The 27590-nt window shown below is 33.5% G+C and overlaps 8 protein-coding genes across 15 annotated transcripts in view; 3 read left to right on the top strand and 5 right to left on the bottom strand.

The window, feature by feature from the left end:
• The window catches only part of LOC114929086 (decapping and exoribonuclease protein-like), a 43594-nt gene extending 30158 nt beyond the window's left edge, over positions 1-13436 (top strand). For 3 of the 4 annotated variants that reach the window (XM_029300468.2, XM_029300467.2, XM_029300466.2), the window contains exons 3-6: positions 11569-11784; positions 12078-12301; positions 12418-12803; positions 12891-13436. In XM_029300468.2, the coding sequence (XP_029156301.1) occupies positions 11609-11784; positions 12078-12301; positions 12418-12803; positions 12891-13109 (1005 nt within the window). In that variant the 5' untranslated portion in view covers positions 11569-11608 and the 3' untranslated portion in view covers positions 13110-13436. Of the gene's footprint in view, positions 1-11225; positions 11785-12077; positions 12302-12417; positions 12804-12890 lie in introns of those variants that run through there. The other variant, XM_029300465.2, reaches the window with a different exon arrangement.
• LOC114929087 (calcium and integrin-binding family member 2) lies at positions 5080-7846 on the bottom strand. 2 transcript variants are annotated; one of them, XM_029300470.2, is made up of 5 exons: positions 7317-7846; positions 7114-7234; positions 6491-6662; positions 5787-6045; positions 5080-5164 (listed from the first exon to the last, which is right to left on the bottom strand). In XM_029300470.2, exons 1-4 carry the CDS (start codon positions 7400-7402, stop codon positions 5828-5830), a joined length of 597 nt encoding a protein of 198 aa, XP_029156303.1. In that variant the 5' UTR covers positions 7403-7846; the 3' UTR covers positions 5080-5164; positions 5787-5827. The 2 variants fall into 2 exon arrangements, with proteins under 2 accessions (XP_029156303.1, XP_029156302.1); XM_029300469.2 differs by having other exon boundaries at positions 5080-6045.
• mst (misato mitochondrial distribution and morphology regulator) lies at positions 7906-10547 on the bottom strand. Its single transcript, XM_029300464.2, has 5 exons — positions 10332-10547; positions 10161-10241; positions 9214-9657; positions 8320-9124; positions 7906-8240 (listed from the first exon to the last, which is right to left on the bottom strand). The coding sequence occupies exons 1-5, from the start codon at positions 10407-10409 to the stop codon at positions 8029-8031; spliced, it is 1620 nt and encodes a 539-aa protein (XP_029156297.2). The 5' UTR covers positions 10410-10547; the 3' UTR covers positions 7906-8028.
• LOC114929264 (p53 and DNA damage-regulated protein 1-like) lies at positions 13284-16186 on the bottom strand. Of its 2 annotated transcripts, none has more exons than XM_085480106.1 (3): positions 15741-16186; positions 13691-13919; positions 13284-13612 (listed from the first exon to the last, which is right to left on the bottom strand). In XM_085480106.1, exons 2-3 carry the CDS (start codon positions 13914-13916, stop codon positions 13443-13445), a joined length of 396 nt encoding a protein of 131 aa, XP_085336232.1. In that variant the 5' UTR covers positions 13917-13919; positions 15741-16186; the 3' UTR covers positions 13284-13442. The 2 variants fall into 2 exon arrangements, with proteins under 2 accessions (XP_085336232.1, XP_085336233.1); XM_085480107.1 differs by lacking the exon at positions 15741-16186 and adding an exon at positions 14219-14284.
• On the bottom strand, positions 14311-15734 carry LOC146724289 (G patch domain and ankyrin repeat-containing protein 1 homolog). The gene has a single exon (XM_085480105.1). It carries the CDS (start codon positions 15460-15462, stop codon positions 14314-14316), a length of 1149 nt encoding a protein of 382 aa, XP_085336231.1. The 5' UTR covers positions 15463-15734; the 3' UTR covers positions 14311-14313.
• Positions 16187-16516: 330 nt separating the features above from the next.
• On the top strand, positions 16517-17043 carry Tim10 (translocase of inner membrane 10). Its single transcript, XM_029300746.2, has one exon. It carries the CDS (start codon positions 16593-16595, stop codon positions 16869-16871), a length of 279 nt encoding a protein of 92 aa, XP_029156579.1. The 5' UTR covers positions 16517-16592; the 3' UTR covers positions 16872-17043.
• A 755-nt stretch (positions 17044-17798) lies between these two features.
• Rcc1 (Regulator of chromosome condensation 1) lies at positions 17799-20026 on the bottom strand. Its single transcript, XM_029300453.2, has 6 exons — positions 19816-20026; positions 19621-19704; positions 18966-19345; positions 18507-18873; positions 18159-18431; positions 17799-18080 (listed from the first exon to the last, which is right to left on the bottom strand). Coding segments are annotated over exons 1-6 (1296 nt in total). The 5' UTR covers positions 19817-20026; the 3' UTR covers positions 17799-17889.
• A 1281-nt stretch (positions 20027-21307) lies between these two features.
• The window catches only part of LOC114929076 (kin of IRRE-like protein 3), a 166220-nt gene continuing 159937 nt past the window's right edge, over positions 21308-27590 (top strand). For all 3 annotated transcript variants that reach the window (XM_085480103.1, XM_029300451.2, XM_029300450.2), the window contains exons 1-2: positions 21308-21748; positions 23752-24352. In XM_085480103.1, coding sequence (XP_085336229.1) covers positions 24298-24352 — 55 coding nt within the window. In that variant the 5' untranslated portion in view covers positions 21308-21748; positions 23752-24297. The remainder of the gene's footprint in view (positions 21749-23751; positions 24353-27590) is intronic.

Raw genomic sequence — 27590 nt, 5'->3', positions numbered from 1 at the left:
AGCACACCATTATATTTCCGAGTATGTATCATAACTTTATCTCTGAATAATATTACTGCGAAACGGTAATCCGCGATGACTATACACATGCAAGACATATTTCAAGGTCGTAGACTTCATAACTTTAGTTAAATGAATAAATGTATATATATTTGAAGCAAAAATTTCTCTCTCTTTATCTTCCTCTTCTTACACATGTATAGATCCGCGGATAAAATTATTCAAAGATATCGCATCGCTCACGTAATCCTAAATCCTATGTGCTGTCGGCTTCAAAATAATTGTACGTGACTACTGCCTTCCGATCGGATAAAATCTTTTGGCCTCAACAAATCATTATATACCTCTCTCTCACTTCCTCTCTAATTCATCAAGAATTATACATTGTCAGTTTATAAATAATATTTATGACGTGGCGACAGTTGGATAAAATCTTTTGGGCTCATGTATCATTCGCAGATGATGAAGCTTAACGTTCTCTCTACGAGAACAAAACGTTATCTCTCAAGCTACACCCTTCGTCTACCCTATAGGTAGATCTCTAACTTCAAGGTCCGCAAATGGATTCGGTACACACCTACCTACCTTCCGAACCGCCTACACTTTTGCGACCGCCACCGTAAAATCTCTATTTAATGTTGTCACTGCTAAATCTTCGGGTCGAGATTCTCCGAGGAAAGTTCCAGAGATCTCTTGTGAAGGAAAATTGTTTGGTCCCAACAAATCATTACCTCCATCTCACCTCTTCTCTAATTCATCAAGAATTATACATTGTCAGTTTATAAATAATATTTATGACGTGGCGACAGTTGAATAAAATCTTTTGGGCTCATGTATCATTCGCAGATGATGAAGCTTAACGTTCTCTCTACGAGAACAAAACGTTATCTCTCAAGCTACACCCTTCGTCTACCCTATAGGTAGATCTCTAACTTCAAGGTCCGCGAATGGATTCGGTACACACCTACCTACCTTCCGAACCGCCTACACTTTTGCGAACGCCACCGTAAAATCTCTATCTAATGTTGTCACTGCTAAATCTTCGGGTCGAGATTCTCCGAGGAAAGTTCCAGAGATCTCTGGTGAAGGAAAATTGTTTAGTCCCAACAAATCATTACCTCCATCTCACCTCCTCTCTAATTCATCAAAAATTATACATTGCTAGTTTATAAATAATATTTATGACGTAGCGACAGTTGGATAAAATCTTTTGGGCTCATGTATCATTCGCAGATGATGAAGCTTAACGTTCTCTCTACGAGAACAAAACGTTATCTCTCAAGCTACACCCTTCGTCTACCCTATAGGTAGATCTCTAACTTCAAGGTCCGCGAATGGATTCGGTACACACCTACCTACCTTCCGAACCGCCTACACTTTTGCGACCGCCACCGTAAAATCTCTATCTAATGTTGTCACTGCTAAATCTTCGGGTCGAGATTCTCCGAGGAAAGTTCCAGAGATCTCTTGTGAAGGAAAATTGTTTGGTCCCAACAAATCATTACCTCCATCTCACCTCCTCTCTAATTCATCAAAAATTATACATTGCTAGTTTATAAATAATATTTATGACGTAGCGACAGTTGGATAAAATCTTTTGGGCTTATGTATCATTCGCAGATGATGAAGCTTAAAGTTTTCTCTACGAGAACAAAACGTTATCTCTCAAGCTACACCCTTCGTCTACCCTATAGGTAGATCTCTAACTTCAAGGTCCGCGAATGGATTCGGTACACACCTACCTACCTTCCGAACCGCCTACACTTTTGCGACCGCCACCGAAAAATCTCTATCTAATGTTGTCACTGCTAAATCTTCGGGTCGAGATTCTCCGAGGAAAGTTCCAGAGATCTCTTGTGAAGGAAAATTGTTTGGTCCCAACAAATCATTACCTCCCTCTCACCTCCTCTCTAATTCATCAAGAATTATACATTGCCAGTTTATAAATAATATTTATGACGTGGCGACAGTTGGATAAAATCTTTTGGGCTCATGTATCATTCGCAGATGATGAAGCTTAACGTTCTCTCTACGAGAACAAAACGTTATCTCTCAAGCTACACCCTTCGTCTACCCTATAGGTAGATCTCTAACTTCAAGGTCCGCGAATGGATTCGGTACACACCTACCTACCTTCCGAACCGCCTACACTTTTGCGACCGCCACCGTAAAATCTCCCTACACTTTGCGACCGCCACCGTAAAATCTCCACCGAATGGTGTCACTGCTAGACTTTCAGGTCGAGGCTCTCCGAGGAAAGTTCCAGAGATTCTCGTGTAAAGGAAAGAGAAAGAGAGAGAGGGAAAAAGAGAATTCGCCCACGCCAGGGCGCCATAAAAGTTGAGTTGAAACCTGCCCCCTTCTCAACCACCTCCATTATCGCGCCACCACTGGTTTCACCACCGGTGCATTCTCTCCCTCTCTGTCCCTTTACCCCTTTAAGCGACCTGTGTGTGCCGCTCGCTTCTTCTACTTCTTCTTCTTCATCATCATCATCATCTTCGTCTTCATCTCTTCTCTTGCCCCCCCCCCCTTTTCCTCCTTCTCTTCATCTCGCCATCCATCCGCGATCTTTTGCCTTCTCATTCCTCTTCTCTCTGACTTCTCGTCTCGCCTCCGCTCGGGGGGGAATAAGGGAGAGGAGAAGTGAGGCTACGCGGGGTCCCACCACACAGACCCGTCGCGACAAGCCACGTCGAGAAGGCCCCAAGAATGCACGGACACCGCGGCGTGGAAGGCGGTTGGCTACGGGCCCCACGAAGGGGAAACCTCTCGAGAGAGCCGGGTTTCCTCGACGGAGAGCGGCGGAGGACCTGCGTCAACGGGGGGAAGGCGGGAAGAGCCTTCGCGGGGCCTCGAGGGCCACTCCGCGACCCGCCGGGTGGACGGGGAGAGACGGCGGAACGGCAGAGGGGGCCCCAGGTAGGGGCCGGGAAGTGACCGGATGGCCTTGGTCCCGAGACTTGGTTAGTTACCGCGCGGCCGACTATAACCGGCCGTGCCACAGGGCGGTATCTCCGATTTCGACCGCTTTTTAAGACGACCGGACCACGCCAGCTAGGGTCCGGCTGGCGGGGAGAGGGGGACGGGGGAGCAGTACCAAAGGGGCGACAAGACGTGCTGACGGATACGCAGGATGCTTACGCGTGCGCGCCGTTCGAGAGGGAAGAATGAAGCTGCGGGTAGAATCATCGGATTTTTGCCCAAAGTTTTTCCTCGCACGATTGTGCGTAACACAGAAACGTCGTATATACTCGGCTTAGCACTCTGCGATACCTTTTTTTTTTTTTTTTACAGGGACTTTAATTAAGTTCTTACTTTCTCTCTCTTTCTTTCTTTCGGTGACTCTCGTCGCGGATGAGGATAGATTTTATGAAAATAATTAAGTTAATAAAATTTACGATTTGCTTATGTATATTATAAAATTAAATCTTTCATACAAGTTACAACTCGCGTTCGTAAAGTATATCGCAAAAATGGATTTAATGGTTTAATTGTAATTTATTAGAAAAAATTGACAAATATATTTTATTGCTCAAGCGATATTGCAAATGTTATATTAATACAATATGCATAAAATTAATATTTTATTTATCTCGACGAGCTTTGTCGGAACGTAAAGATTAATTGCTATTATAAAAAAAATCAGAATCCTTTAATTCTATGTGGTAGTTATTTTGTACGATCGTATGACAAACTCGTATGACGAGTTAAATTTGTATAATGTGCTCTTAAGAATTACATATTCGATACGTGACACATTCGAGTAATTATATATACATATATACAGGGTGTATCTAAATAAGTGCGATCAATTTTAGGAAATAATTCTTTGTCAAAAATTAAGGAGGGTTTCTTATATAAAAATATATTCTTATATCCTCTCTGAGGAGTTACATTTTTTAAATTTCAGACAAATTGCGAAAAAAAAATAACTTAATTTTTACCTCCCTCTTTATAAAAGTGTAACTTTTCAGGGAGAAATATAAGAATATATGTTTTATACATATAAGAAATCCCCCTTAATTTTCGATGAAGAATTATTTCCTAAAATTTTTTGCATTTATTTAGGTACGCCCTGTATACACACACACACACACACATATATATATATATATAGAGAGAGAGAGATTTATATATTATAAAAATTTATATATTGCATATATAAATATCACAAGTATGACTGCGTAAACGCTAGAGTTGCGCAAAGTGTGAAACGCTGAAGAAATAATGAGGAACGTGAAATGCAACGTGTTTCCCGCACGTTCTTCCGCTCTCGTCGGCTTCCGTTTGTCACTGATTTCGTGGAGAATCGATGCCTACGTCGTCGTATAAATTGCGAAATCGCATTCGTCAGACTCCTCGCGCATCGCCGGGAGGGACTCCTGTCCGGAGCAAGAATGAATAGCCTGGTTACTTATCCACCATCGCGCTCATTATTGCTCAACAGGGGCAACTTATGAGAGCACAAGAAGGTATATCTGCGCAACGCGTACAATGAGATATACTGGGTGTTTAAAAAAGTTTCGCGCTTTCAAGCAGTATTCACAGCCGAATGAAGAAGAGCATTAATCTTTTTAATATCGCGAAAACATGATTAGTTTTTAAACTGTGAGAGATTGAAAACGAAAATCTTTTAAAGATAAATCGGCTCCATTCTTGGCAAGAAAGCTGCCATGGAAAATGGCATTTGATACACTATATACACTATAGCGCTTCGGTTAAATGTCTATTGAGTTAAATATTTTTTTTTTTTTCAATGAGTTTTGCAAAAGTTTTATTTGCGATATTGCCAGGCAATTTCGTCTAAATTCGATACTTCATACAGATCACTCGACAAGAAATACATCTGTAGGAAATATCATCAAAAACTTTGTTTTTTTGCTGACAAAACTTAAGATATTGGTAATTAAATTGTAGCAACTAGTAATTAATATTATTATAATTTTATTTTTCGCTCGTCTTAAAGATACAACAACCTATCAATGCAATCCGAAAAGTCTTATTAATTAAATACCGGCGAAATAAAAATGACGCCTTAAGAATACTTTATGAGATACAATTTTTTCCTGAATAATGATATTTTTCACACTTAATGACTAATGGTGGAGAATAGTAACTTTGTCAGGTATAGATGTAGTCCGTAAGAATATATTGCAGAATTCTGCGAATAGCGTTATACAGATTATTTTTCTGCTGTTTCAATTTATTTCGAACTACAACGAAAAATTAGCATAATGCGCGATAAGTTCAAAATTTCGCAAATCAAGGAATTATTATGGATTTTAATGATTTTTTTGCGTTGGGAAATTTTTGAACATAATTCTTTGTCTCTTCTCTACAACTATGAAAGTGTAAACTCGATATATTACGAAACTTGAGTTCGCAGTTTTAATTAAAGTATAACAAGAATGAGCGAATAAGACATTAATTACATTGTATAAAGCGCGAACTTGATTAAAATGAAAGAAATATAATTTTTTAGGTATTTATCAATCCTCTATTGTCCAATGTAATTTTAAAATCATATTAGTTTTTATTTATTTAATTTTCTTTTTAGATTCTTCTTCAATTGTATAATTGTAAAATAGAAACTTGTCTGTACATATTTCCATTTCTCTCGAAGAAAAGTACAAACTTTTTATAAACTATTATTTTAATCTTCGACTTATTTACTAAATATATTGAACATTTGTTAAATAAACAAATAATTTGGTCGATAGAGGGTTAATATCATTTCTTTCAATTTAATCGTAATTATATATTTATTTAAATTATTCACCTACTTTACACTGATTATTTAGATGTGGTGCTTTATGTCCATTCTTCATATTCTTATGTGAAATGTCGCCATGAAATCGGAGGCTCTAGTTACAACGTGCTCAAACTCGAGATACGACAGAGCTCCATCGCCGTCTATGTCGCTCTCTTCCAGAACTTTTCGACACACAGTAGTCATCTCTTCGGCACTTAGCCCACCTCGAGTCAGCTGCCGACAGGTGCGTTCCAAATCACCCATTCCCAGCACTCCGTCCTCGTCGAAATCTGTTCACGGAAAATTATCTTGAAGATGAAATATAAAAAAACATATTATTATCAAAACGAGAGACGCGAATTTAAAACTGATAATTAAAACAAATATTTTCTCGAGACTATTCTTCTTCTCTCTATATACTAAAAATACAATTTATTTCAATATTTATGAGAATTAAAAAGCAATAAAAATATAACGACAGAAAAACGCAATTTATGGTGAAGGAAAAACGTCTCGTTCGAAAGAGGGTATAATTATGACGCTGTACGTCGGCAAAATCGATCGGTTGTTCCGTGCAAATATTCTCGTGCATCGTGGATGTCGTGTCTGAACGCCGTATGTACTTCTCATCCCACGGAACTATAGGTACAGCGAGGTCGACCTCCAGGCTCTCTCACGGTTCGCTCGTTCGTCCGTTCATCCGTCCGTCTGTCTGGTTCACCTGGTGGTCCATACCGTAAATTTTAAAGGCGTAAAAGACTTTCAGATCCCGCGGTGCCTGTTCAGAGAACACGGACATCATCTCGAGGAATTCCTCGAAGCAGATTCCTTCGGTGATAGACGTCGAGTGTCCTGGATCCTGGCGTTGTGTAAAGACCTCCGAGATCCGTTCTCTAAATGGATTTTCCTAAAAATGAAAGAAGAAACAGATATCTCGTACGTCAGTAATAAATTCGAAAAAGTAAAAAAAAAATTATTTTATTTTTAGCTTTAAGATAAAAAATAAATATAAGTATATAGAATATAAGTAAATATAAGTATATAGAAATATATAGAATAATTAAAGTGAGTTAAAAAATTCTAAAAAACTCGTCTTACATAATGTCTGACATAACATTATACTTTACATATGTATATAGATATATTTACACACGCGTATATATGCAGAGCTATAAAACGAGCAGAATATTCTAATCAATATATTTTAAAAAATATATATTTATATAGATTTCTGTAATAAATAATATAACATTATTTTCACTTTTTGCTAAAATAATTTGTTATAAAATAAAAATTATCTACAAAATATATTTTTTATTATGTTTAAAACTAATTTTTTATATATTTAAAGTATAAACCTTCAATTCAGGAATACGAGTTAAATATGACAATGGTAAACGAAGAGACGATGCTTGTTGCGGTGTCATGGTACGCGGTACCATTCCAGAATCTCCTATCTCCCGGAATTTCTTAAATATTCTGAAAGAAAATGGAAAAAGTTTTAGCAAAGTAGCGATATTTGAAATTCCTTTACATTAATAATTTATTATGAAAATATTACCTCAAGATTTCTTTGCGCGTAAAAAAAGTACAATCCTGATAATCTTCAAGTTGTTCTTCGGTGAATGTTGCTACTTTATTACCCATTGTTAATGTTTATTATTTTTTTTATTTTCTCGCGAATATTAAATTTTAGAACATTATTATATTACACGCATAATTTTCTTTATATACATATTATTTTTATACGAAAAAAATTAATAAATTACATATTATAAAAAAAATATATAGATAGGAATTGTAAAGAAATCGGATTAAAAAGGTTGTTACATTACGGAAGAACAACGAGGACTGAGTTTTCACATTCTCGATGTTCGATACGAATTCGTGCAATCTAATAACCAGGGTGTGTCTTGCCACTCCCATCTTTAGGGACGTTCTGATTCTGAATACTACTTCTAATTCTACGAGGGATTATGACCTACTTATATACTTTATTGTGAAGTGTATAGCAACGGTCGGTTTTTCTTTTTAATATTAACATTGCACGAATTTTCTAATATTAATCACATATCCATAAAATTCATAGGAAAATCTGTCAAATTTTAATTTTTGATTGTATAAGATAAATATACAAGTATTTTAGTAAATATAATTTAGTAAAAAGCTTTATTATATAAAATATTGTGCAATTAATCGCTGTACAACTGACATCAGTACTATAGAAATTATGTTGCTAAATGTGTTATATATACACAATAATTAGTTTGCCTTCAAATATAATAATCTTCTTCGTACGCTTCTTTACAATCAGCCAAATTATGAACACATTCCGTAAACTCGTCTTCCTCCAGTCCGGAATCCACAAAGGCGTGAAATTTCTTGATACTTCTTATCCTTTTGGTCTGTTTAAGTAGAGATTCGTACATTGCCGCGATACTATTACCACTATGCATTCCAGCCATCACTGCAATCGAGTTTACATCTACAAAAAAAATAAATAATATTAATATTCATTGTTCATCGTTATCTTTTAAAGAAAGTATTGATTAATGAAGATATACCTGTTCCTATGGGCCACTCGGCGATGTTACCATTCTCGGTTACATTATTATTGAATATCTTCGGATATGGTAAAGCAAGTTTCAACGGTGTCTCGATATTAGATAAATATGTAGCTGACGCGTGACACGTGCATGCCAGATAGAATGTCATCATTTCGTGTACACTGGAGCATTTATATGCTGGTTTTGATATCTGTTTGTTAGCTTCGTGAAGAGGTCGCTTTATTCTGTCTTCTGGAATTCCACGCAACGCTATACTTTGCATATTATTATCCATCGATATGTCGCAGCTCGGTGTCAGACTGGTCCATAGAGGTCCCTCAAATTCATCCAATATGTCTATTAAATCCATCTTTAATTTCATAGGGAATGGCAAATTCAAACTAGTCGCCGCTGCTTTGCGACCTAACTTGTTCAGATCAGCACATAAATCAGATAAACTGACATTTGGATATTTCTTAGTTCTATATCTTAAGGTCAACGTGTCCAAAGCAGTCGCTAATATTGCGCTACTGTGATACTTTAGTTCTGGGCTATATGTTATGTTTTGGAATTTACGTGCATTGGCCGCGAACGGCCATCCGACTTGCCCACAGGAAAGTGGACTGTAAAGTGATGAATACTCTCCAATGTGTTGCCAGCATAATGCTGTGTTAACAATTTTAATTAAATCTGACGCACTGGGTTCGGCATTGTTAAAGTCTAGACACGGAAATGCCAAAATACTCTTTCCATACTCATCACGTAGATGCTGAATGCAAGATGCTCCAAGACCAGCAAAACCATCAGTAGAATCCACAAGCACCTATTTTTTGAAAATAATTAGGCTCACAATATATCTGATATATAAATAAGTGTAATATAGAAAATATTCCAACATAATAAAATATATACCTGAAATCCTTGCATCAAATCACATTCTTCTACATATAGTCGTATTTTGTTTGAAAAGTCTTCAGAGAATTGTTCTGTAGTCCACAAATCGCGACCATATGTGAATATATTGAATGGTCGTTGTGTACAATTGTGTAAATATTCTTTGATAACTGTCACCGTTCTTGGATGAAATAACGGTACAATATAGTCGACCCACGACTTAACATCATTTTCAAAATTGAAAATTTCAGAATCCACAGTTTTATTAGATTCATTTAAACTTTGAATAAAAGGTGATACAGAACTAGGTTCAGCATTGGTAACTTCCAATTTTGAATCATCCCATAGCAGCTGATTATCTGAAGAGCTCTCTGTTTTATATAAATTACCTTCTTTGCTCAGATAACCTAATGCTCCTTTTAAATCTGCTATTAATAATCTTGGTGTAAATGTAACCTGTTTCTGAAACACAATTGTTTCATTGTATATATAATTACTTATTTTGCATCATAATATTTATAATCAAACTTTTACTGGGGACACATGCAACTTTATTAATTTCATTACAATTAAAATTTATTACAATTAATTTACTATATAGTTTATTTAATATTATGTAAAACACATTTCACAAATAAATATATCTGGGTGGTTCTGTTTTTATATATTAATTTTATTGTTTTATTTGTAACTCTTATTTTTTTATATCTCTCAGTAAGAAATAATGTAACCAAGTACATTTTTAAAGAAATGCATATCTCTATTCAAAATTAATCAAGTCGATACAGAAAAAATGTCTTGCTATAAAATAAGATAGAAAAAACGACTATTTATGTAAATCTTCTAAAAAGTTACAGTTTTGCAGTTACATTTTTAACTAAAACTAGGTGATAGATTCTTGTTAATATATCTGCACATTTGTGACACATATTTAAAAATAATTGTATTTGTTCAATTATACTTACTCGCACATTTTCACCTTCTCTATACAAAACATCATGATTTACTTCAGATGGATGCTTCGGATCGTATGAAAAATTAGACTCCTGTAATAAAAGTTATAATAAAGTGTATTGCAATCTTTTAAGGATTCCAGATATGTTGAGATTTGTAATAAAAAATAATATAATTAATACCTGCAAATTCCACCAATGCGCACCGATGAAATTAGAATAATGACCCAATTGAATGGTCAATATCTCTCGTGTTGTCATTTTATTTTATTCCTTATAGAAGAATATGACAATATATATTCCTTCTTTCTTAATTGTTTACTGATTTTCCGTCAAATGCAGAATTTTGAGGTTATCTCTTGTAATATAAAATATCAACACACACGACAATCCTCATTTCCATGAAAGACACTCGAGTTTAGAGTATTTGTAGGGTCTTTTTAAAATTCTCTATTCAATAACCAATCAACTTATCCGGCATATATGACGCGCGGATTCATGTGATATTTTAAATTTTTAAATTTTACGTACACACGAATGAGAATTAAAATGCTGATATAATAAATTCAATAGGCTTCTGCGATTTATTTACAACCGAAAATTTTAATTCCCTTATTATATCAATATATTCGATATTTTGCTATAAAATTAAATTAATAAAATATTATATGCAATGATTCTACTCAATTAATGTGTTAATAAAAATGTTAGTATCGTTATTATAATGATATTATATATTTATATAGTTTAATACAAATGATTATGATACAAATAATTATAATTATAAAATATTCAAAACTAATAGCATTTTTAAATATAAGTTTAATATGTTATATTAATTTTTTAAAATATATGTTTATTATTTGTATTATAAACTATATAAATATATATTTATATAGTTTAATACAAATTTTTATTCTGATTTAGCTACACAAAGCCAATATAAAGAGAAGATAAAGAAACGTTTTAGAACTGAGGGAACTCCCGTATAAAAGATAATGAAACTTATATATACACGCACAAAAATAAGTTTCATCATCTTTTATACGGGAGTTCCCTCAGTTCTAAAACGTTTTTTTTATCTTCTCTTTATATTGGCTTTGTGTAGCTAAATCAGAATAAAAATTTGTATTAAACTATATAAATATATATTTATATAGTATTTATATTTATATAGTTTTATATTTACTTACTTTTGAGTGTGCATATATAAGTTTCATTATCTTTTATACGGGAGTTCTCTCGCAGTTCTAAAACGTTTCTTTATCTTCTCTTTATTTGGCTTTGTGTAGCTAAATCAGAATAAAAATTTGTAGTGCGGTAGAGCTAATAAAACAATGTCGTTTGAAATTGATTATAAAAAATATTTCTCTGAAAATATGGTTCCAACATTAACGACTAAATTAATCGGACATTATAGTATTGACGGTGATTCACAATATCATGCCGATTTATCACAAATGAAGTATTATATTCCTCCTGAAGATCTTAACAACGTATCCTTCGATCTTAATAAAAATTTTATGTCTACTCGTTATAAACCTACTTCGCATGTCAAATTGGATAATCTATTAAGATGGATTGCGGATAATTTTAATCTACTTGAAAAACCATTATCAACACAAGAAGGCCAATGGTATGTTGTTAAATAATCATTTAAGTATAAAATTTATATATTAGATACATTTTTGAAATATATAATGTAAATTATTCTTGCACACACACACACACACAAAATATATTAATTATTTTATTTCAAACTATGTAATAATGCATATATATATTATGAAAATTATTTAGATCTAATTAATTAAATTATTAGTAATATATATATATATATATATATATATATATATAAAATAAATTATTGGATAATATACGACATGTTATAACCATTACTTTTACATATTAATTAGAAATATTAATTAGGTTGGACACTGATTTTATTTGCCGTCGTGGTGTGTTAAAAACATTATTATGCACTCCATATAAAAAATTAGATAAATGGATTATTTGTGCTAGCAAATATCGTGGCACGATATATTTATGCGAATTCTACACAACTGAAAAAGAACAGCAACATGTTAATGCAACTGTGGAAGATAAACAAATTGAATTATGCGGATACAAATTAGAACAATATTTGGTAGCAGGTATTTTAAATTAATGTGCATATGAATTTGATCAAGTTATTTTTATTTTAAGTGCAACAGAATAAGTATTTAATTTAAATTAAACTGATTAAATATATACTTATTTTTTTCATTAGATCATCCATCACATAAACCAGATCCATCGGTACTTAATGAATGTGAAAAATTTCACTGTATATTTCAAGCAAAATTTGGTGATCATTCATTATTATATACAGCAGAAATAGATGGTATTGTTTCACAACAGCCTATAACTGATACACTTATTGGCAAAACGTTTGAATTGATTGAAATGAAATCAATATCAACTCGAGTTTATAATGTAATTGGCACACCAGAGTATAACAAATATGGAACATTCAATTCTAGAAAACTAGTAGACTGGTGGAGTCCGAATTATTTATCAGGAACAGAAAGACTTATATGTGGATTAAAAAACATGGATGGAAAAGTGACCATGATAAAGGAATATCCTACGCATACTTTGCCATTGCTTTCAAACGTAAGTAATTACATTTAAAAAAATATAACATTTATGTAATATATACAGCGATTAATAACATTAATTTGTAATTATTTACTATTGCAGCCTTGTTGTAATATAGACAAGTGTAAAATGTTCTGCAAAATGTTTTTAGACAATGTCAAAAAAATTGTCATCAAAGATTATAATGAGAGCATGTATAAATTTTATTTTGATGGATCCAGGTTTATTACTTATAGTGAAATAGCTCCTAATGATGAAATGTATTCCTTCTTAAAGCCATGGTTTGTTGATGAAGCAGAGAATTACAATACTTTTCAGTAAATATATAAATTAAGATATTTATTTTTTTATAAAAGAAAAACGCGCGTCATGAAAAAATGTATTGACAATATTTTATATATTATGATACATATATAGATATACGCAAGTTAATAAAATAATAATTTTTTTAAAGAATTTTTTTATATGTTATTAAAATAAGGAATATGACATATATGTATGTGAAATTATTTTAATAACTTTCTAGCTTTTGCCAATATATAATAATAATTATTTTACATTTTATATAAACGTTTATAATTAAATAAATATAAGTTCACATATTTATACTTCAACTGTACTTGAACAAAATAAAAATTTTATTGCATATATATATCAAACACTTCGACCTAGAACTTGATTCATTGCATCCATCTCTTTATGGGACATAGGTTCCAACATTAATCCAGGTACTGGTGGAGTTAATTCTAAATCACGTAATTCATTTACTTTTATCTTTAAATTGCTTCTTAATTTATTAATCGCAGTACTGCATTCTTTCTGATCTGAAATATTGATTATATTACTGTATAATACGAAAATTTTATAGAATTTAAATAGATTCCTTTTCTGTTTGGAATTACCTTTCTCGAGCAACTCTTCAGCAGCTTTAGATGGCATCTTTAATAGCAATGGACCTACAGTTATCCATGTTTTTTCATGTGATTGTTTTTGTAGTGCCCTCATTCCAACGCGATCATCATTTCTTCTCTTATCAAGAGCGATTATTTCTTCGCGATCAGTAAGAATTTCACCAGCTTTATTTTCAACACTTTCTAAGTGTTCCAATAATATTTGATGTTCACTCATTATCTGTAACATATTAATACATTTATATATTATTACGTTAATTATATATTGAAAGGATTGCATTTGTATATAAGATAATTTCAGAAAGTTTTCATTCTCTCTATATTTTAGTAAAATCTTAGTAAAATAAACACTAAGTATTTGTGAATTTTTATATAATTTTATTAACATAATAATTGACATGTGATATGACATATGAAGAAATTTTAACTGATCTTTATTAAAAAATAGAAAGAAATATATATTAAAGAAATAAGATATAAATATATATTGTAATATAGAAATATTAAGATTAAACTTACAAGTATAAGTACGTAAGAATAGTAATAATTATTTTCATTCACATTCAATCTTTAAATATATATATATTATATTAACATTTATTTATACATATATTTTAAGATAATGCAATACGTAGAGCTCTTTCTTTTCTGGCGTCTCGGTGAAGTAATCTTTCCCTGTCCCTTTTTTTCAAAGGTTTCTGTTTAGGTGTCTTAATGCTGCTAATGGCAGTTGTATCACCTGGTTTGAAATGGGTAACTTTATATTCACTTTCCACTGAGTGTCCTAATCCTTTGCGATCTGTTTTTAAACATGTTTTAATTGGATATTTTATTCCTTTTCCAGAAGGTCCAAGACCAGCTTCCTCATCCCATCCTGTATTCAATAGCATTCTATATCCTTTATTCTGTCTTGATATTCCATACATTGTATGCTTTAATTTTGGTTTTGTGTTAAAGATGTGTAAAGTAGAGGTTTCATGTTTTTCTGGCGTTGTCTCTTGAAAGGTTGCTTTACAGACATCACAGTAAACTATTGAGTTGTGCTGTATCTTCTCTTCTGTAATATTGTAAACACCTATATCATGTTCAGAAGATTCCTTAGACATTGTTTTCATTGATAAAGCATTTGTATTATTTATTTTTGGTACATTTATAGACGATGGATTATTATTCATCGATTCAGATTTCTTTTTTAATAACGCAACTATACTTAAATAATTTTTTTTCAAAGCTAATTGGGCCGCAGTAAGACCAGATCTATCCCTAATTCTTCTATTAGCTCCGAGATTTAGCAAAAATTGTACAATTTCCAAGTGACCGCAGTAAGCAGCAGACATTAACGGAGTCCAACCAAAGTCATCTGATACATTCACATTTTCTGATGTCATATGTTTTTGTAAGAATTTCATATCCTTTTGCTCCACTGCTTTTAACAATGTATTGATTGTCACTTTTGCTAGAATATCTTCAGGAACTGTAGCCCTCCTTGATTGAGTATTGAAGGAAGTTTGATTTGTTCCAGAGTTACTTTGGTTTCCAACAGTCTTTGACTTTAAGTACTTGAATCTTGTTGTCATAGCATTGCTGTTACTAATTTGCTGGATAACTTCCTCATAAGCAGCCTTTGCTTCGTTTCCTTGGAAGGCCAATTGACAAATACATTTATCAGGAAGTTTATCTTGTTCACTGGAAGATTCCCTGACGAATGCTTTCCATGATATATCAATATTGTGTCGTATATGCATCCACTGTTGCAGAGACATTTTCTAATACTCGCTGGACATGTGTCACTTGGATTTTTCACCTTGAAAATTGTACGGATATTTTGCTCAACAATTTGCTGTCAGTCTGTATTTATTTTTTTAACAGTCTGAGACATTTGTGAGCAACACGTTGCTCTGTACACCTTGTATCTCCGTAATGTCAAATGTCGAAAAAGATGTAAAAAAACCGCTACTTTAAAACAGTAGCAGTTGGTATATGTTGTACGTAGAAACTCAAAATTTTATTATAAAGATAAAACGTCTGCAGCAAAATTTACCTTGCTATTTTGCCACGATTATGTCAGTCGTGTGTGTCAATTTATTTCACACTCCTCTTCGACAAAATAGTAACCATGTGAGACAACTGTACGTGCCTGTATTCCCTAGAAAGCGCAATCCTGCTTATTTCTTCTAGAATACTCGATCGTGAATCGTGATTCGTTGCTCCAGTGTATAAACTCGTTGTGTGGCTTGAGAAAGAGATCTACGAGAAATTATAAGAGGTTAGAGATTACCGGTGATCGCGTGGTATATGTTCAGGTACATGAAATCTTTTTATTTGTAATCTTGAAATATAATAACACAGTTAAATAAAAGAGCATGCCTTTGCCAACTTGGGCGAAGATAGGAATTGGATGGTAGGTGCGGATGTCATTTCGGAAAATTTCTACAGACCTTCACATTTCACGTGTACGATTTTCACGTATCATGTCGATTATTTTAACTTTAGATATATATAATAATTATTGCATTCAAAAGGCATGATTTTGAGTCTATATTTTTGACATTTGCATAGTTCAAAGATTTTTTCCGTGAATTTTTCCTAGTTAGTAAAAAATTATGTATATATATATATATATATATATATATATATATATATATATATATATATATATATATATATATGTACCTTCATTATAGAATAATGAATTGATTTTAATTGCAGGTCTGTAGTCACTGTTGTAGGAATTTACTCATTTGTGCTATCTAAGAAAAGTGTCAATGCCAGAAGATATGAGATTATGAAAGCTAGACAACGTGTGCGCGACACCAATGTTATAGATTAATTTATGATTAAGAAATAAAGAATTTGAAGAAGACTACAAAAGTCCTACAAAGCTCCTGGAATAATGGCAGCAGCGTTACCACAACTGGACGAAACTAAACTTAAATTAGTACAGGATTTAGAAATAGAAATGATGTCAGATATGTATAATCGTATGACATCTGCATGTCACAGAAAATGTATAGCACCAAAGTACACCGAGGCTGAATTAGGCAAAGGAGAGTCGATATGTCTGGATCGTTGTATTGCCAAATATTTAGATGTTCATGAACGTATTGGTAAAAAACTTACACAAATTTCAATGCAAGAAGCAAAAGTTGCAGAGCAATCAAAGACAAATTAAATTTTTACAATATTAATTGCATTGATGAGATTTTTATGTAATCTCTTAAAAGTAATATCTTCAGTTTTCTTTTGATTATTCTAGTTTTAAAAACTTGATGTAAATTAGAACAAATAAAATAAAATACAGATGTTCTGTATTTAGTTTATGAATAAAATTGAACTTCATAAAATGTTACAAATTTTTAATTCTCCAATTTTTCAAATATTTTAATTTAATTTTTTTCATATACACAAATGTAACATTATTTTACTAATATACGTAAATATTATGAAGTTTTAATTTTGAATAAAAAATTATATATATATATATATATATATATATATATATATATATATATATAGTTTATAAAGATTTTTTGAAAAGTTGTGACAGATGAATTGATACAATTTTATGTACAAATGGTTTATTCTCAAAGAAAGAATTTTATATAATTAATAATAGATTTATACACAACACACATTTTCAAATAAAAATAATAATAATGCATATTACACATTAGCTAATTTTACAATTATCTAGATTTTCATTAAACTTAAATGGTATAAAAATTTTGTTATATTTTTTGTGTATACACATTTAATAATTTTTATTAAATATTCAAAATATAATATTTTATCTGTTCAAAGTATTTATCCATGAGTACTTTCAGACATAAGTTTTGATTTGCAAGTAGAATTTTAGCAATAAATGTATATAATAGTAGAAAGTGGTAAAAAAATAATAATGTAACAAGAATTCTAAGAACATATATATTGATTGTAAGCATGATTTAATGGACTTTATGGCACCAAGAGAAAAAACGCACGAATTTAATTATTGTAAGTCATTGGAACAATTGAAATCTTAATAACAAATATTTAAATTTTAGCAATTTAATTTCTATTTAGCAGCTTTCTATTTAGCAATTGACACGATACTATGATATGAGCGATAAAAATAAATTTATTTTTCAATGTTTTTGTTGTCCAAATTTATATCACATACACATTTAGATTAAATGTGATATGATCTAATATTAACCAGCAGTTTTGTCTTTTACTGGACGAGTCGTTGCCAAAGCCAAAGTATGCTGACCTCCGCCACTAACTCGTACTACTGTTTTACCTTCTAACTGCTTTCCTTTAACTAATACTGGCTCATCGACATCTTTTACATCACCTGTTCCCAGATTTCCATTAGTTCCCATGCCCCATGAATATAATTCACCTGTTGCAATAAAATACAGAACATTATATATAAAATCGACTATTTTTCAGGGAATATTGATAAATCCACATTATTTACCTGATTCTGTAACAGCAAAAGATTCTCTGCTACCTGCACCCACATCAATACATTTAATAGAGCTTAAAGTAGGAACTAATGTAAGTTCATCTGCATCTAAGCAATTAGATCCGAGTCCAAGGCGGCCATACTCTTTGCGACCCATCACAAAAACTTGTCCTGCATCATCCAAAGCTATAGTATGATGTTCTCCACTGCTGATATGTTTCCATATTTTACCACTAAAGGTTTTTGATAATTGTGGATGAAAGATGATATCATTGTTTTTTAAACCTGAAAAATTTCCCAATAAATATGAGATATATAATATTGAACAATACATATAATCTTTAAAGCCATCTATCTTACCAATTTGATGGAAATTATTTAGACCAAATACATATATATCTCCTTTTTGATGCTCCTTGGCAAATGTACAAAAATTTCCTGCCCATATATCATCAAACTGTAACTTTTTAGTGATTTTGAATTCAACTATGCCTGGAATTAGTAGCAGACCTATTCCTTGTCGTGAATTTCTACTGGCTGTTCGTGCAGCTACTCGTCCTAATTGTCCTTGTTCACCGCGTCCGCAAGTATATATACGTCCATTTTCACTAAGTAATACTAAATGATCGCTACCTGATGCTATTTTGACAATTTTTATTTTAGGTAATATTTCTACAGGGAATCGTTCATTCCCTTTCATTGTTAGTCCCATAGAACCATGTGTATCCTAAGTTACAAATTTATTGTATTAATAAAATTTTCTCTTAGCACTATATTATAAATAAGTAAAGATTATATAAATTAATAGAAGTAATATACCCTAAATGTGCCCCAAGCAAATACTCGTCCATCTTCTAACAATGCGGCGGTATGCGAGTCACCTGCTGTCACCTGAATAGCTTTACCAGGCAATTCAACTGTGTCTGGTACTGTTTCAGATCCCTCTTTAGTGGTGTCTCGTCCAAGTGCTCCCTCATCGTTACATCCAAAAGTCAATACTTCGCCTGTTTTTCTCAAACATGCATTATGCATTGCGCCAGCTACTATAGCTATAACATCTTGATAGTCGGATATCGCTGCTGGACGCATCTTCTCAGTGACTTCCTCTCCTAATCCAAGTTGTCCAAAATCACCTTGTCCGAATACGAGCATAACGCCATTGGTTGAGAGTAATCGTAAGTCAGGTTTCACAGTTATTTCTATAAAATAAATTTGTATAAGTTATACTTGTGCAACAAGATTTTTCAATATGAATGAGCAACTTCTTGATATCGATCCGGCAAAAACGTCAATATCTTTTCTCTGTCATGACGTAAATAAATGATTACAAGAAATATTTCTTACATCCCTCTTATAAGAGTCTTGTAACATGCTGTAAGTCTTGTAACGTGCCCGATTAGACACGTAGGTTACGATATAAGGAACCAGAAAAATGAAAATTTTTATCAGATAGAAAAATTGCTGGTCAACGTACCTTGCTTCTGTTTGATTTGCTTCGCAGGTTTGTCTGCCTTCGTGGGATCCACGGCCGTCCGTTTCGCGGCTCTCCTTGGCGGCACTGCGATATTATTAAGGTTATGTTTGAAAACGTGCTCGTAAAACGCTTATTATGACTGTCACACGCGGCTCGAAGAACAATTTTGACATCGTCATTCGTGCAGGTACTTACTTTTGTCGTTGTTTCTCGTGGATCACAAATATATGCAATTCCTCGCTCCGTTGGCGCCAAAAGTTACCGATGCTCCGCTTTGCTCTTCACGAGTGTTGTGTTGCGCAACTCGTGAATTCGTGAAGGTACGACGAAGATGGTTGCACGGCGCTAACAGCTGCTTCGGTCCTTTCGAGTGATTCTCATTGGCAGGTTTGAACGTGTAGCTCATTTGCATACATTGGACGGGAACACGAAGCCTTAACGCTTTTTTTCAATAAGGGACAAGTCTGGAGCAAAACGATCTTTTTCGAGTTGTCGTTTCTTCACGAACGATCTCCCGCTAAAATGCACGTCACTTCACGTAAGTGAGCTCCCAAAATTTAATTTATAAAAAAGTCCTCTTTTACTGCTCGGACGAATATTTATATATTCACGCAGAGATGTTGTTGACAGAAAATTTTAGAAAATCGTCTTAAAAATAGAAAGCATTTTTGACAGATATTTTCATATTATGCTATATATACATATCTATATGTATATTTGTTAAAATATTTTTATAATAACACACATTTCCAGAATCGATTTTGCTACGTGTATCAGAATAAAACAATTAATAATTACGTACGCATCATCGACACGATAAAATAATATAGAGTGACGTTTGATGTAATAATTTAATCGAAATAATTTGGTTTCAAATAAAATAACTCAATTATTTTAATATATATATATAAATACAATACAATTACACACACATACACAACGCCAATTAATAAATGAAGTAATTTATTCACAGATAGATAACTCAAGCGATTCGAAAAAGACGCCGTACATTACATTGAAACTTTAGGTTTGTGTTCAAAAATACGTTCATCAAAGCGCAGAATTTGATCGACCAATCAGAGACCGAGGATCTCTTTGTCCTGATTGGTCAATCGAGCGCTTCATCTACGTGAATATATTTCCGAACACAATCTAGAATGCTGCCATCTGATGCACTTTCGAGTTGTTCATGATCAACGTTTGTCGCGTTCATTGTCGGTCCGCGTAAATACGAGTGTCTTAATTAATTATCCTTAATTAATTAATGCCTTTACGTGCGCGTGTGTCGTTAATTATCGTATAAATCTGATCGCGTCGCGTGTATCGACATCGTGATCGCGATCGCTCGCGCGAAATTAATCTCGTCAGTCGTGAATCTCGCGGTAAGATTCGTTCTCCTGAAAACGCGTTGTCACGTGACGCGTGACGTCACGGCTCCGACTCGAGTTCGCGCCATAAGTTCGCGCGCGCGAGGTTATGAGGACGGATCGCGAGAATTATCGCGCGCTTTCGGCGCGAAAATTCTCCGAGTTTTTCGGCGTCGTCGATTGTACTTCAAGCGGAAGTTTGCGCGTTTCCGGTCGTACTTTCGCAGTATTGTGTCGAAGTATCGTTACGCGATGTATTAGTACATAATATTCGCAAAAATCGCAGGTCGATTACTACGGTCGCGCTGTCATATTTTATTGTTATAGAATCTCTCGCGGCGTTTCCGAAATACGCGTTCGACAATCAAAATAATAATCGGCAAAGCTTCTGCGCGATTTCCGGGATTTCTCCGTCGTTAAGTATTCAGTGAAACATAAAATATAGTGTCTAGTGTCCAATTCGGGAATATCAGCGACTCCTGAGTTGTTCGCGGGGGAAGTGGCCTTTGTTATTTGATAAGGTTCTCCGTGGCCAAAAAAGCGGCGACACGAAAACGGAGCATCGGTTTTATTTGTGCGCGAATATGTTCCTGCGATTGGAAAATGTAATAGAAATGCGTCGAAAATGTGATAGCTGAAACCCGGGCGTCACCGCATGTCGCAAACGAAAAGAGTAACACGAGTGTGCAAGTGTTTCGAAGCTGCTACGAGAGGAGGAGCAGGCCCGGGGTGGCATCAGGTATCGGCGGAACAACTATATGGTGAATATTAATTTATTGTTTATTTATTGATAATATTAATTTATTTATTATTTATTGATAAAGTGATAGAAAAATATACGCCTAGTATTGACCGGATATTCAAGATAAAAATTCGATATAGTACATTTACAATATTGTATATTAGTGTGCATAAAACACTGTAACTTTTTTTCTACTTGAGAGCGATAATTTTAATTTACAGATTTGCATTTTATGCATAAAAATACACAATATTGTAAAATTTTAGCAAAATCGGAGAGGACCTCTCAGTATTATCTTAAATTCTATCAGAGTTGATCATAAAAATAGTTTGTGTGTGTGTATATATATATATATATATATAAAGTTTACTTTAATAGAATTTTAATATCGTGAAGAAACGACGATATATATATACGTACGTGTATATATACAGGGTGTCCCAGAATTACCGCATCACATGTTAATGGGACATTCCTGAGGCGATTTGGAGACGATTTTTCCTCAGCAAAAATGTCGAGAAAGTCATCATTTTTTTAATGTTCCCAATTTTTGAAATCATGTATCTTTTTGTAACTAAGCCTTAAATTAAAATTCTATTAAAGTAAACTTTACCTGAAATTAACTAAAAAATGCAGTTTTGTTAATAATTTATTTTTACAAGGCTTAGCTTACAAAATAACTTTTATTTTCAATCATTTATAACTCGAAAATTATTGGTGCCTGGACATTTTCGTTGAGGAAAAATTGTCTCCAAATCGCCTCAGGAATCTCCCATTAACGTGTGATACGGTAATTCTAAGACACCCTGTATATATGAACGTAAGTTAGCTCATAAAAATGTGGCGAGTTTGGATAATGCGATTAATATTTTCTAACTCTCGTAAATTAATAAACAAGAGTGAACGCTGTTTCCCGCATGTACATATTACAATAAAGCTTCATAAAACCGACTGTGGTATGTTAAGAAAGTTTTGGATTCTGCGGTTTAATATTCCGACGCTTACCGGACTAACATCGTTTTCTGGCGGGCAAAACTTAATACCGTGGGATATTAAAAGAATTTTTAAAAGTAGTTTTCTCTCTCTCTCTCTCTCTCTCTCTTTTACAATCTCGCCTTACAATTACTGCATAAGATCCAGAGAAGACGAGATACAGAAATTTATTTAATCACGGTTTTATTTTGCATTGTTGAAATATTATTTACACCTTAATCATTAAAAATATTTCTGTAATAATATTTTGTTTTTATTTTTATTATGATAATTATTTCGCTTTTATTGTTATTTTATTATATCCTATTATATACGAGTATATTTACATATTATATTTTTAATTATTTATGTTTATTATATTCCGCAAATATGTCTTTGCATATATATCATATGAAATCGTTATAAAAATCTCTTTTTATAAAATTGCGATACATTAATTACTGTTGAAAGTAAATTCCTCATTTGGAGCTGCAAATTAAACAGTTTTATTAAGGCAATGTTTTTTCGAGCCACCGAAATTAGCATTGTAATTATGTACTTGAGTACTTTTTCTCGTCGCAAGATCGTTTTCGTTCTATCTTCTTTGAGAAAAAGAGGGGAGGACGCAAATCTGTTTATCTTGTAGAAACTGTTCCATAAATCTTGCCGGCGGCTTGTCTTGACAAGAGCGAGACAGGAATGGGAGCGAGATATAGAGCGAAATTTTATGAAGCCGGCTATTTTGGTTTTCGCATTAGATAAAGTTTAAAATTCGCCTTCACTTGAAAAGCAACGGAGATAACTCGCAATTTAATAAAGCGAAAATGTCGTAACGAGGAAACAACGTTCGTATTTCAGTTTACTATAATAAACACGAACGAGAGAAACACGGAAATGTGTTAAATAGACATTAATCAATGTGACAGTGTAATGTAATACACTAATTATTGCAATAGCATGAAAACGATAATTACATATATAATCTTATTTATACACTTGATATAAATTAAATTCTCGTCTGTAAAAAAATTCATTTAATTCCGATTTCAGGTGAAATTCGGTGTAGCTTGATCGAAGAACGAACGTCAGCACACGGAGCACGGAAAATTAAATCGGATTTTCGGGAAATTTGTTATCGTTTGGTGTGCGCGGTCGCGATTCCCAATAAAATGCGAATTAGCATGCGACGGAGGATGACCGCGGGAGTGCGCGTAACACGGCTGAGGGATGAAGAGGGAGCAGAGGGTTGCAAACCGGTGTCGGAGGGGTCGCGAAAGCGCGCCAGTCGACGGCAGTCGACGGCGAGACTTCGCCCGTGCAGCTTCTACCTCTGTTCCTCTCTCGCCCCCTGCCTCGTCTGTCGTCTATCTGTGACTTCTTTCATCCCCGTGAAATTTCCGTTTTGCAATCGACCCGTGGAATTGAATATCGCTCCCTTCGCGCGAACGTTTCTGCGAAATAATTCGCAGCGAGAGGGAGATCACGTGACAGTCGCGCAAAAGACGCGGGACCGTCGTCGCGATACGATCGAGGGTGACATCTGCGGATCTTCGCTTCTTCGTGGGACGAGATCGTTTGATGTAGAACCGTGGAGCTATGACGAGGACGACGCGCCGATTTTTACTGTTACTGTTGCAGATGCTGGTGGGCGGTGAGTGATTTTTTTATATCTTGCTTTTGCCTGGAGAACGAGCCTGGCGAACAAATATTTGCGAGAGACGATCGCTACGCTTTTAATATTTTATATGTGAAGTTTGCAGTTGAACAAACTTTATCAGATACTAAAGATTTGTAACTTTCTCCTGCGAGACAATTTTAGAAAAAGCAGGTGTAAATAAATATAACAAAAAATAAGTCAATAGCAAATGTATAATTAATAAGATAAATCTCATTATTACAATTCGATTTACACAGTGAGCATTGAACAATAAATCGCCGTTAAATAATATATACATACATATGTCCCTTTAAATGCAGTTTCAACATTGAGAGTATAATATTTTTGCAAATAAAATATTTAACATTTAAATTTTTTTACACAAATTAAAAATTAATAATAAATCTACATACTATGTGATAAAAGAGAAGAGGAGAGCTTATATTTAACATATGTCAATATGTCAGAACATCGCGGAAAAGTTGCAAAAAAAATTTAATTGATAAAAATTAAATTTCACAAAATATAACTGGCTGTATTATAATTCAAGAATATATAAATGTCCGTGATTCTATACGTGCGATCATTTATTCTTTGCTGGCTGCGCTTACATTCTGGTGCAATGGTGTCTCGGAGGCCGCGCGACTTGTTGAGCCACCACCTACCTCTTTCCTCGGAGAGTAACCGAAGCGTGCACCGAATTCGCGCGTGACAAAATAGATTTTTCGAAGCAGAACGCTCGTGACGAAAGTGGATTGATTTTCTTGCCCGCGTGAACGTATCAGCGTTTTCTCAATCAGACTGAGTGGTTGCCGTGGACGTCGCGACGCTTGCCGGCGCGCACACGTGCTTTTAAGAAGTGAAATGCCGCCTTTTCGAAAAGTCGTTCGAGCGAAACACGTCGATTCTATACATATACCCCGTTCCTGATTCGATGGACCGGCGATGTTGTCGTGCGAGATCGGGAAAGCACTTGGAATATTAAAGAGTGTTTATACGCAACACTTTCTTGAATCTAGAATCTCTGTCGCAAATATTTTTCTTATACGGAAAATAAAAATTATTCATGCTGAAGCTTTAAATTTAGAAAACTGTACATATATATATAATTTGACTCTTTTTAAATAAAAATTTTCTCTTTCTATGCAATGTATAAAATAAGTGAAAATAGGTAGCAGCAAAACATAATTAGTACATTGATATATTAGTATATACAATAATATTATATATTATTAGATGTTTCAATATTTGTTATTCTTTTCTGCATGGTTTTTATGATCAGTTTAATATTTTTGACCACTGTGAATAGTGTCGATTTTTAACTTATCGTATCTTGAGTATATAATTAGAATAATAAGATTCTAATAATCAAACTAAATAAAGGAGAAAATGGACTAATTGAGAGCTAGGCGCGGTAAATAGTACTTATGCACATTTAATTCTTGATAATATAGTTTATTTTATACGTTTCGGTCCGGGATTTGGATCATCTTCAGTAAACCGTCGACATGGTCCAAATCCCGGATCGAAACGTATAAAATAAATTACATTATTAAAAATTAAATGCTATTGACTGACAGTCTGACTCTCAATTAGCTCGTTTTCTTTTTTACTTAGCTTGAATATATATTTGTCATATTTTTAAATTCCATAATTTTTAAATTAGTTTTTTCTGAATATCTATATGCGAAATAATTTAGCTTGATCACGAAATTCATCGTGAAGAATGCATTTGAGCTTATAAAAGGTGAGTGTGCAATTTTTGAATATTTCACGCCCGCGTCTCATTTTGATGTCGAATTATGAAATATCCAAAGAGAAAGAGAGAGAAAAAGAGAGCATTGAGCTCGTCGTCCTTTTACGCATTCTTGAAAAAGATACGTTTCTAATGTTTTCTCATCCGGGTCGCGGATGAACGAAACGTTTATTTATCTTTTCCGGCACAGGCCTCAAAGCATTTCAGTTTTTCGCTTATGAAACAAGATGTGATGTTCACCCCGGTGTCCATCTCGCGATGCATCGCACGCGCAAAGGCAGTTGAAACAAAACGTGAGAAAAAAAAGCCACCGTTAACCCAGTTTCTTAGCTATCAATCATCACACGATGTTCCGCGGCAGACCAAGCGCTGATAGAATTTCTGATGAAAATCGAAAAAAGATAGTTATCTTTCCCCTCTACCTCAGATATTAAATACTTCCAAAAATTAGATATTTAATTTATATAAAATTGATACTTTTTTAGGCAAAAACTTTGTTTTTGCATTATTTTTTCTTTTATTTAACTTTTAATATATGTATATGTTGAATATGCAATAAATTAATCTTAAAAGACTGAAATTAAAAATTTTTAAATAAAGATTACTTAAAATTATTTTAAATATAATTATATTTTCTCTCTCTCTCTCTCTCTCTCTCTCAACGTTTATTTATATTTTAAGAATTTATATTTCCATTTTTTTCAAAGCACTTTTTGTAGTTGATGTTAACAAATAGCCACCATATTTTTGCATTGTTTGTATAACAAGGAATGTGTAAATAGAGAAACAGACGAAAATCAAATATCAAATATTATTAGCCAAATTGATATTACACATGATGAATTAAATGCTGTTGAGAGTACACGCGAAATCATCATGGTGTGTGTCCTCGTTTAATTTTTTTTTTTTTTTTAGAACGCTATTGTTATTTCAATTTTGATTTTACTCTGTAACAAAGTTATTATTTTGTTATATTTTGCCCTCAAGAGATATATTTTTATATTAAAATCGTACTATTATTATAAATTCGACAACTCGTGTTATTTTACAAAGTCCGCTATATCTGAGCGAATTAAAAAAAAACGAATACAGGAGCGAAATATCCGTTATGATATATCGATATATAAGCGCAACACAGTAGAAAAACATTGTAGGGAAAATAAAAACAGTTCGGATGAAGTTGGAAAAATTGAAGGCGCAGCAAGAGAAAAACTCATGAGAGAAAGAGACGCAAGTCGTAAAACCGCTTCGCGAAACGACGGGGGTGACGTTTGCGAGATCGAGTTTGGTCCGTCAAGCCGTGGGAGATACACGCATTTCGCGAAATAGAGATGTGCGAGCGTTGTAACGGCGGGATGTAAGAATCGCGAAAATTCGCGTCGGGATTGATCCCTTTAATTCTCTCGACCTCCGACGTCGAATCGCTTTTTTCGCATGAACGTGCTCCAAGTCGCTCGCAAGCAGTTTTCTTTCTTA

Source organism: Nylanderia fulva, unplaced genomic scaffold, assembly GCF_048542155.1.
Source record: "Nylanderia fulva isolate GAGA-0341 unplaced genomic scaffold, ASM4854215v1 Scaffold14, whole genome shotgun sequence".
Lineage (NCBI taxonomy): Eukaryota > Metazoa > Arthropoda > Insecta > Hymenoptera > Formicidae > Nylanderia > Nylanderia fulva.
The sequence above is the reverse complement of the archived record's forward strand: the minus strand, read 5'-3'. Positions and strand labels throughout refer to the sequence as shown.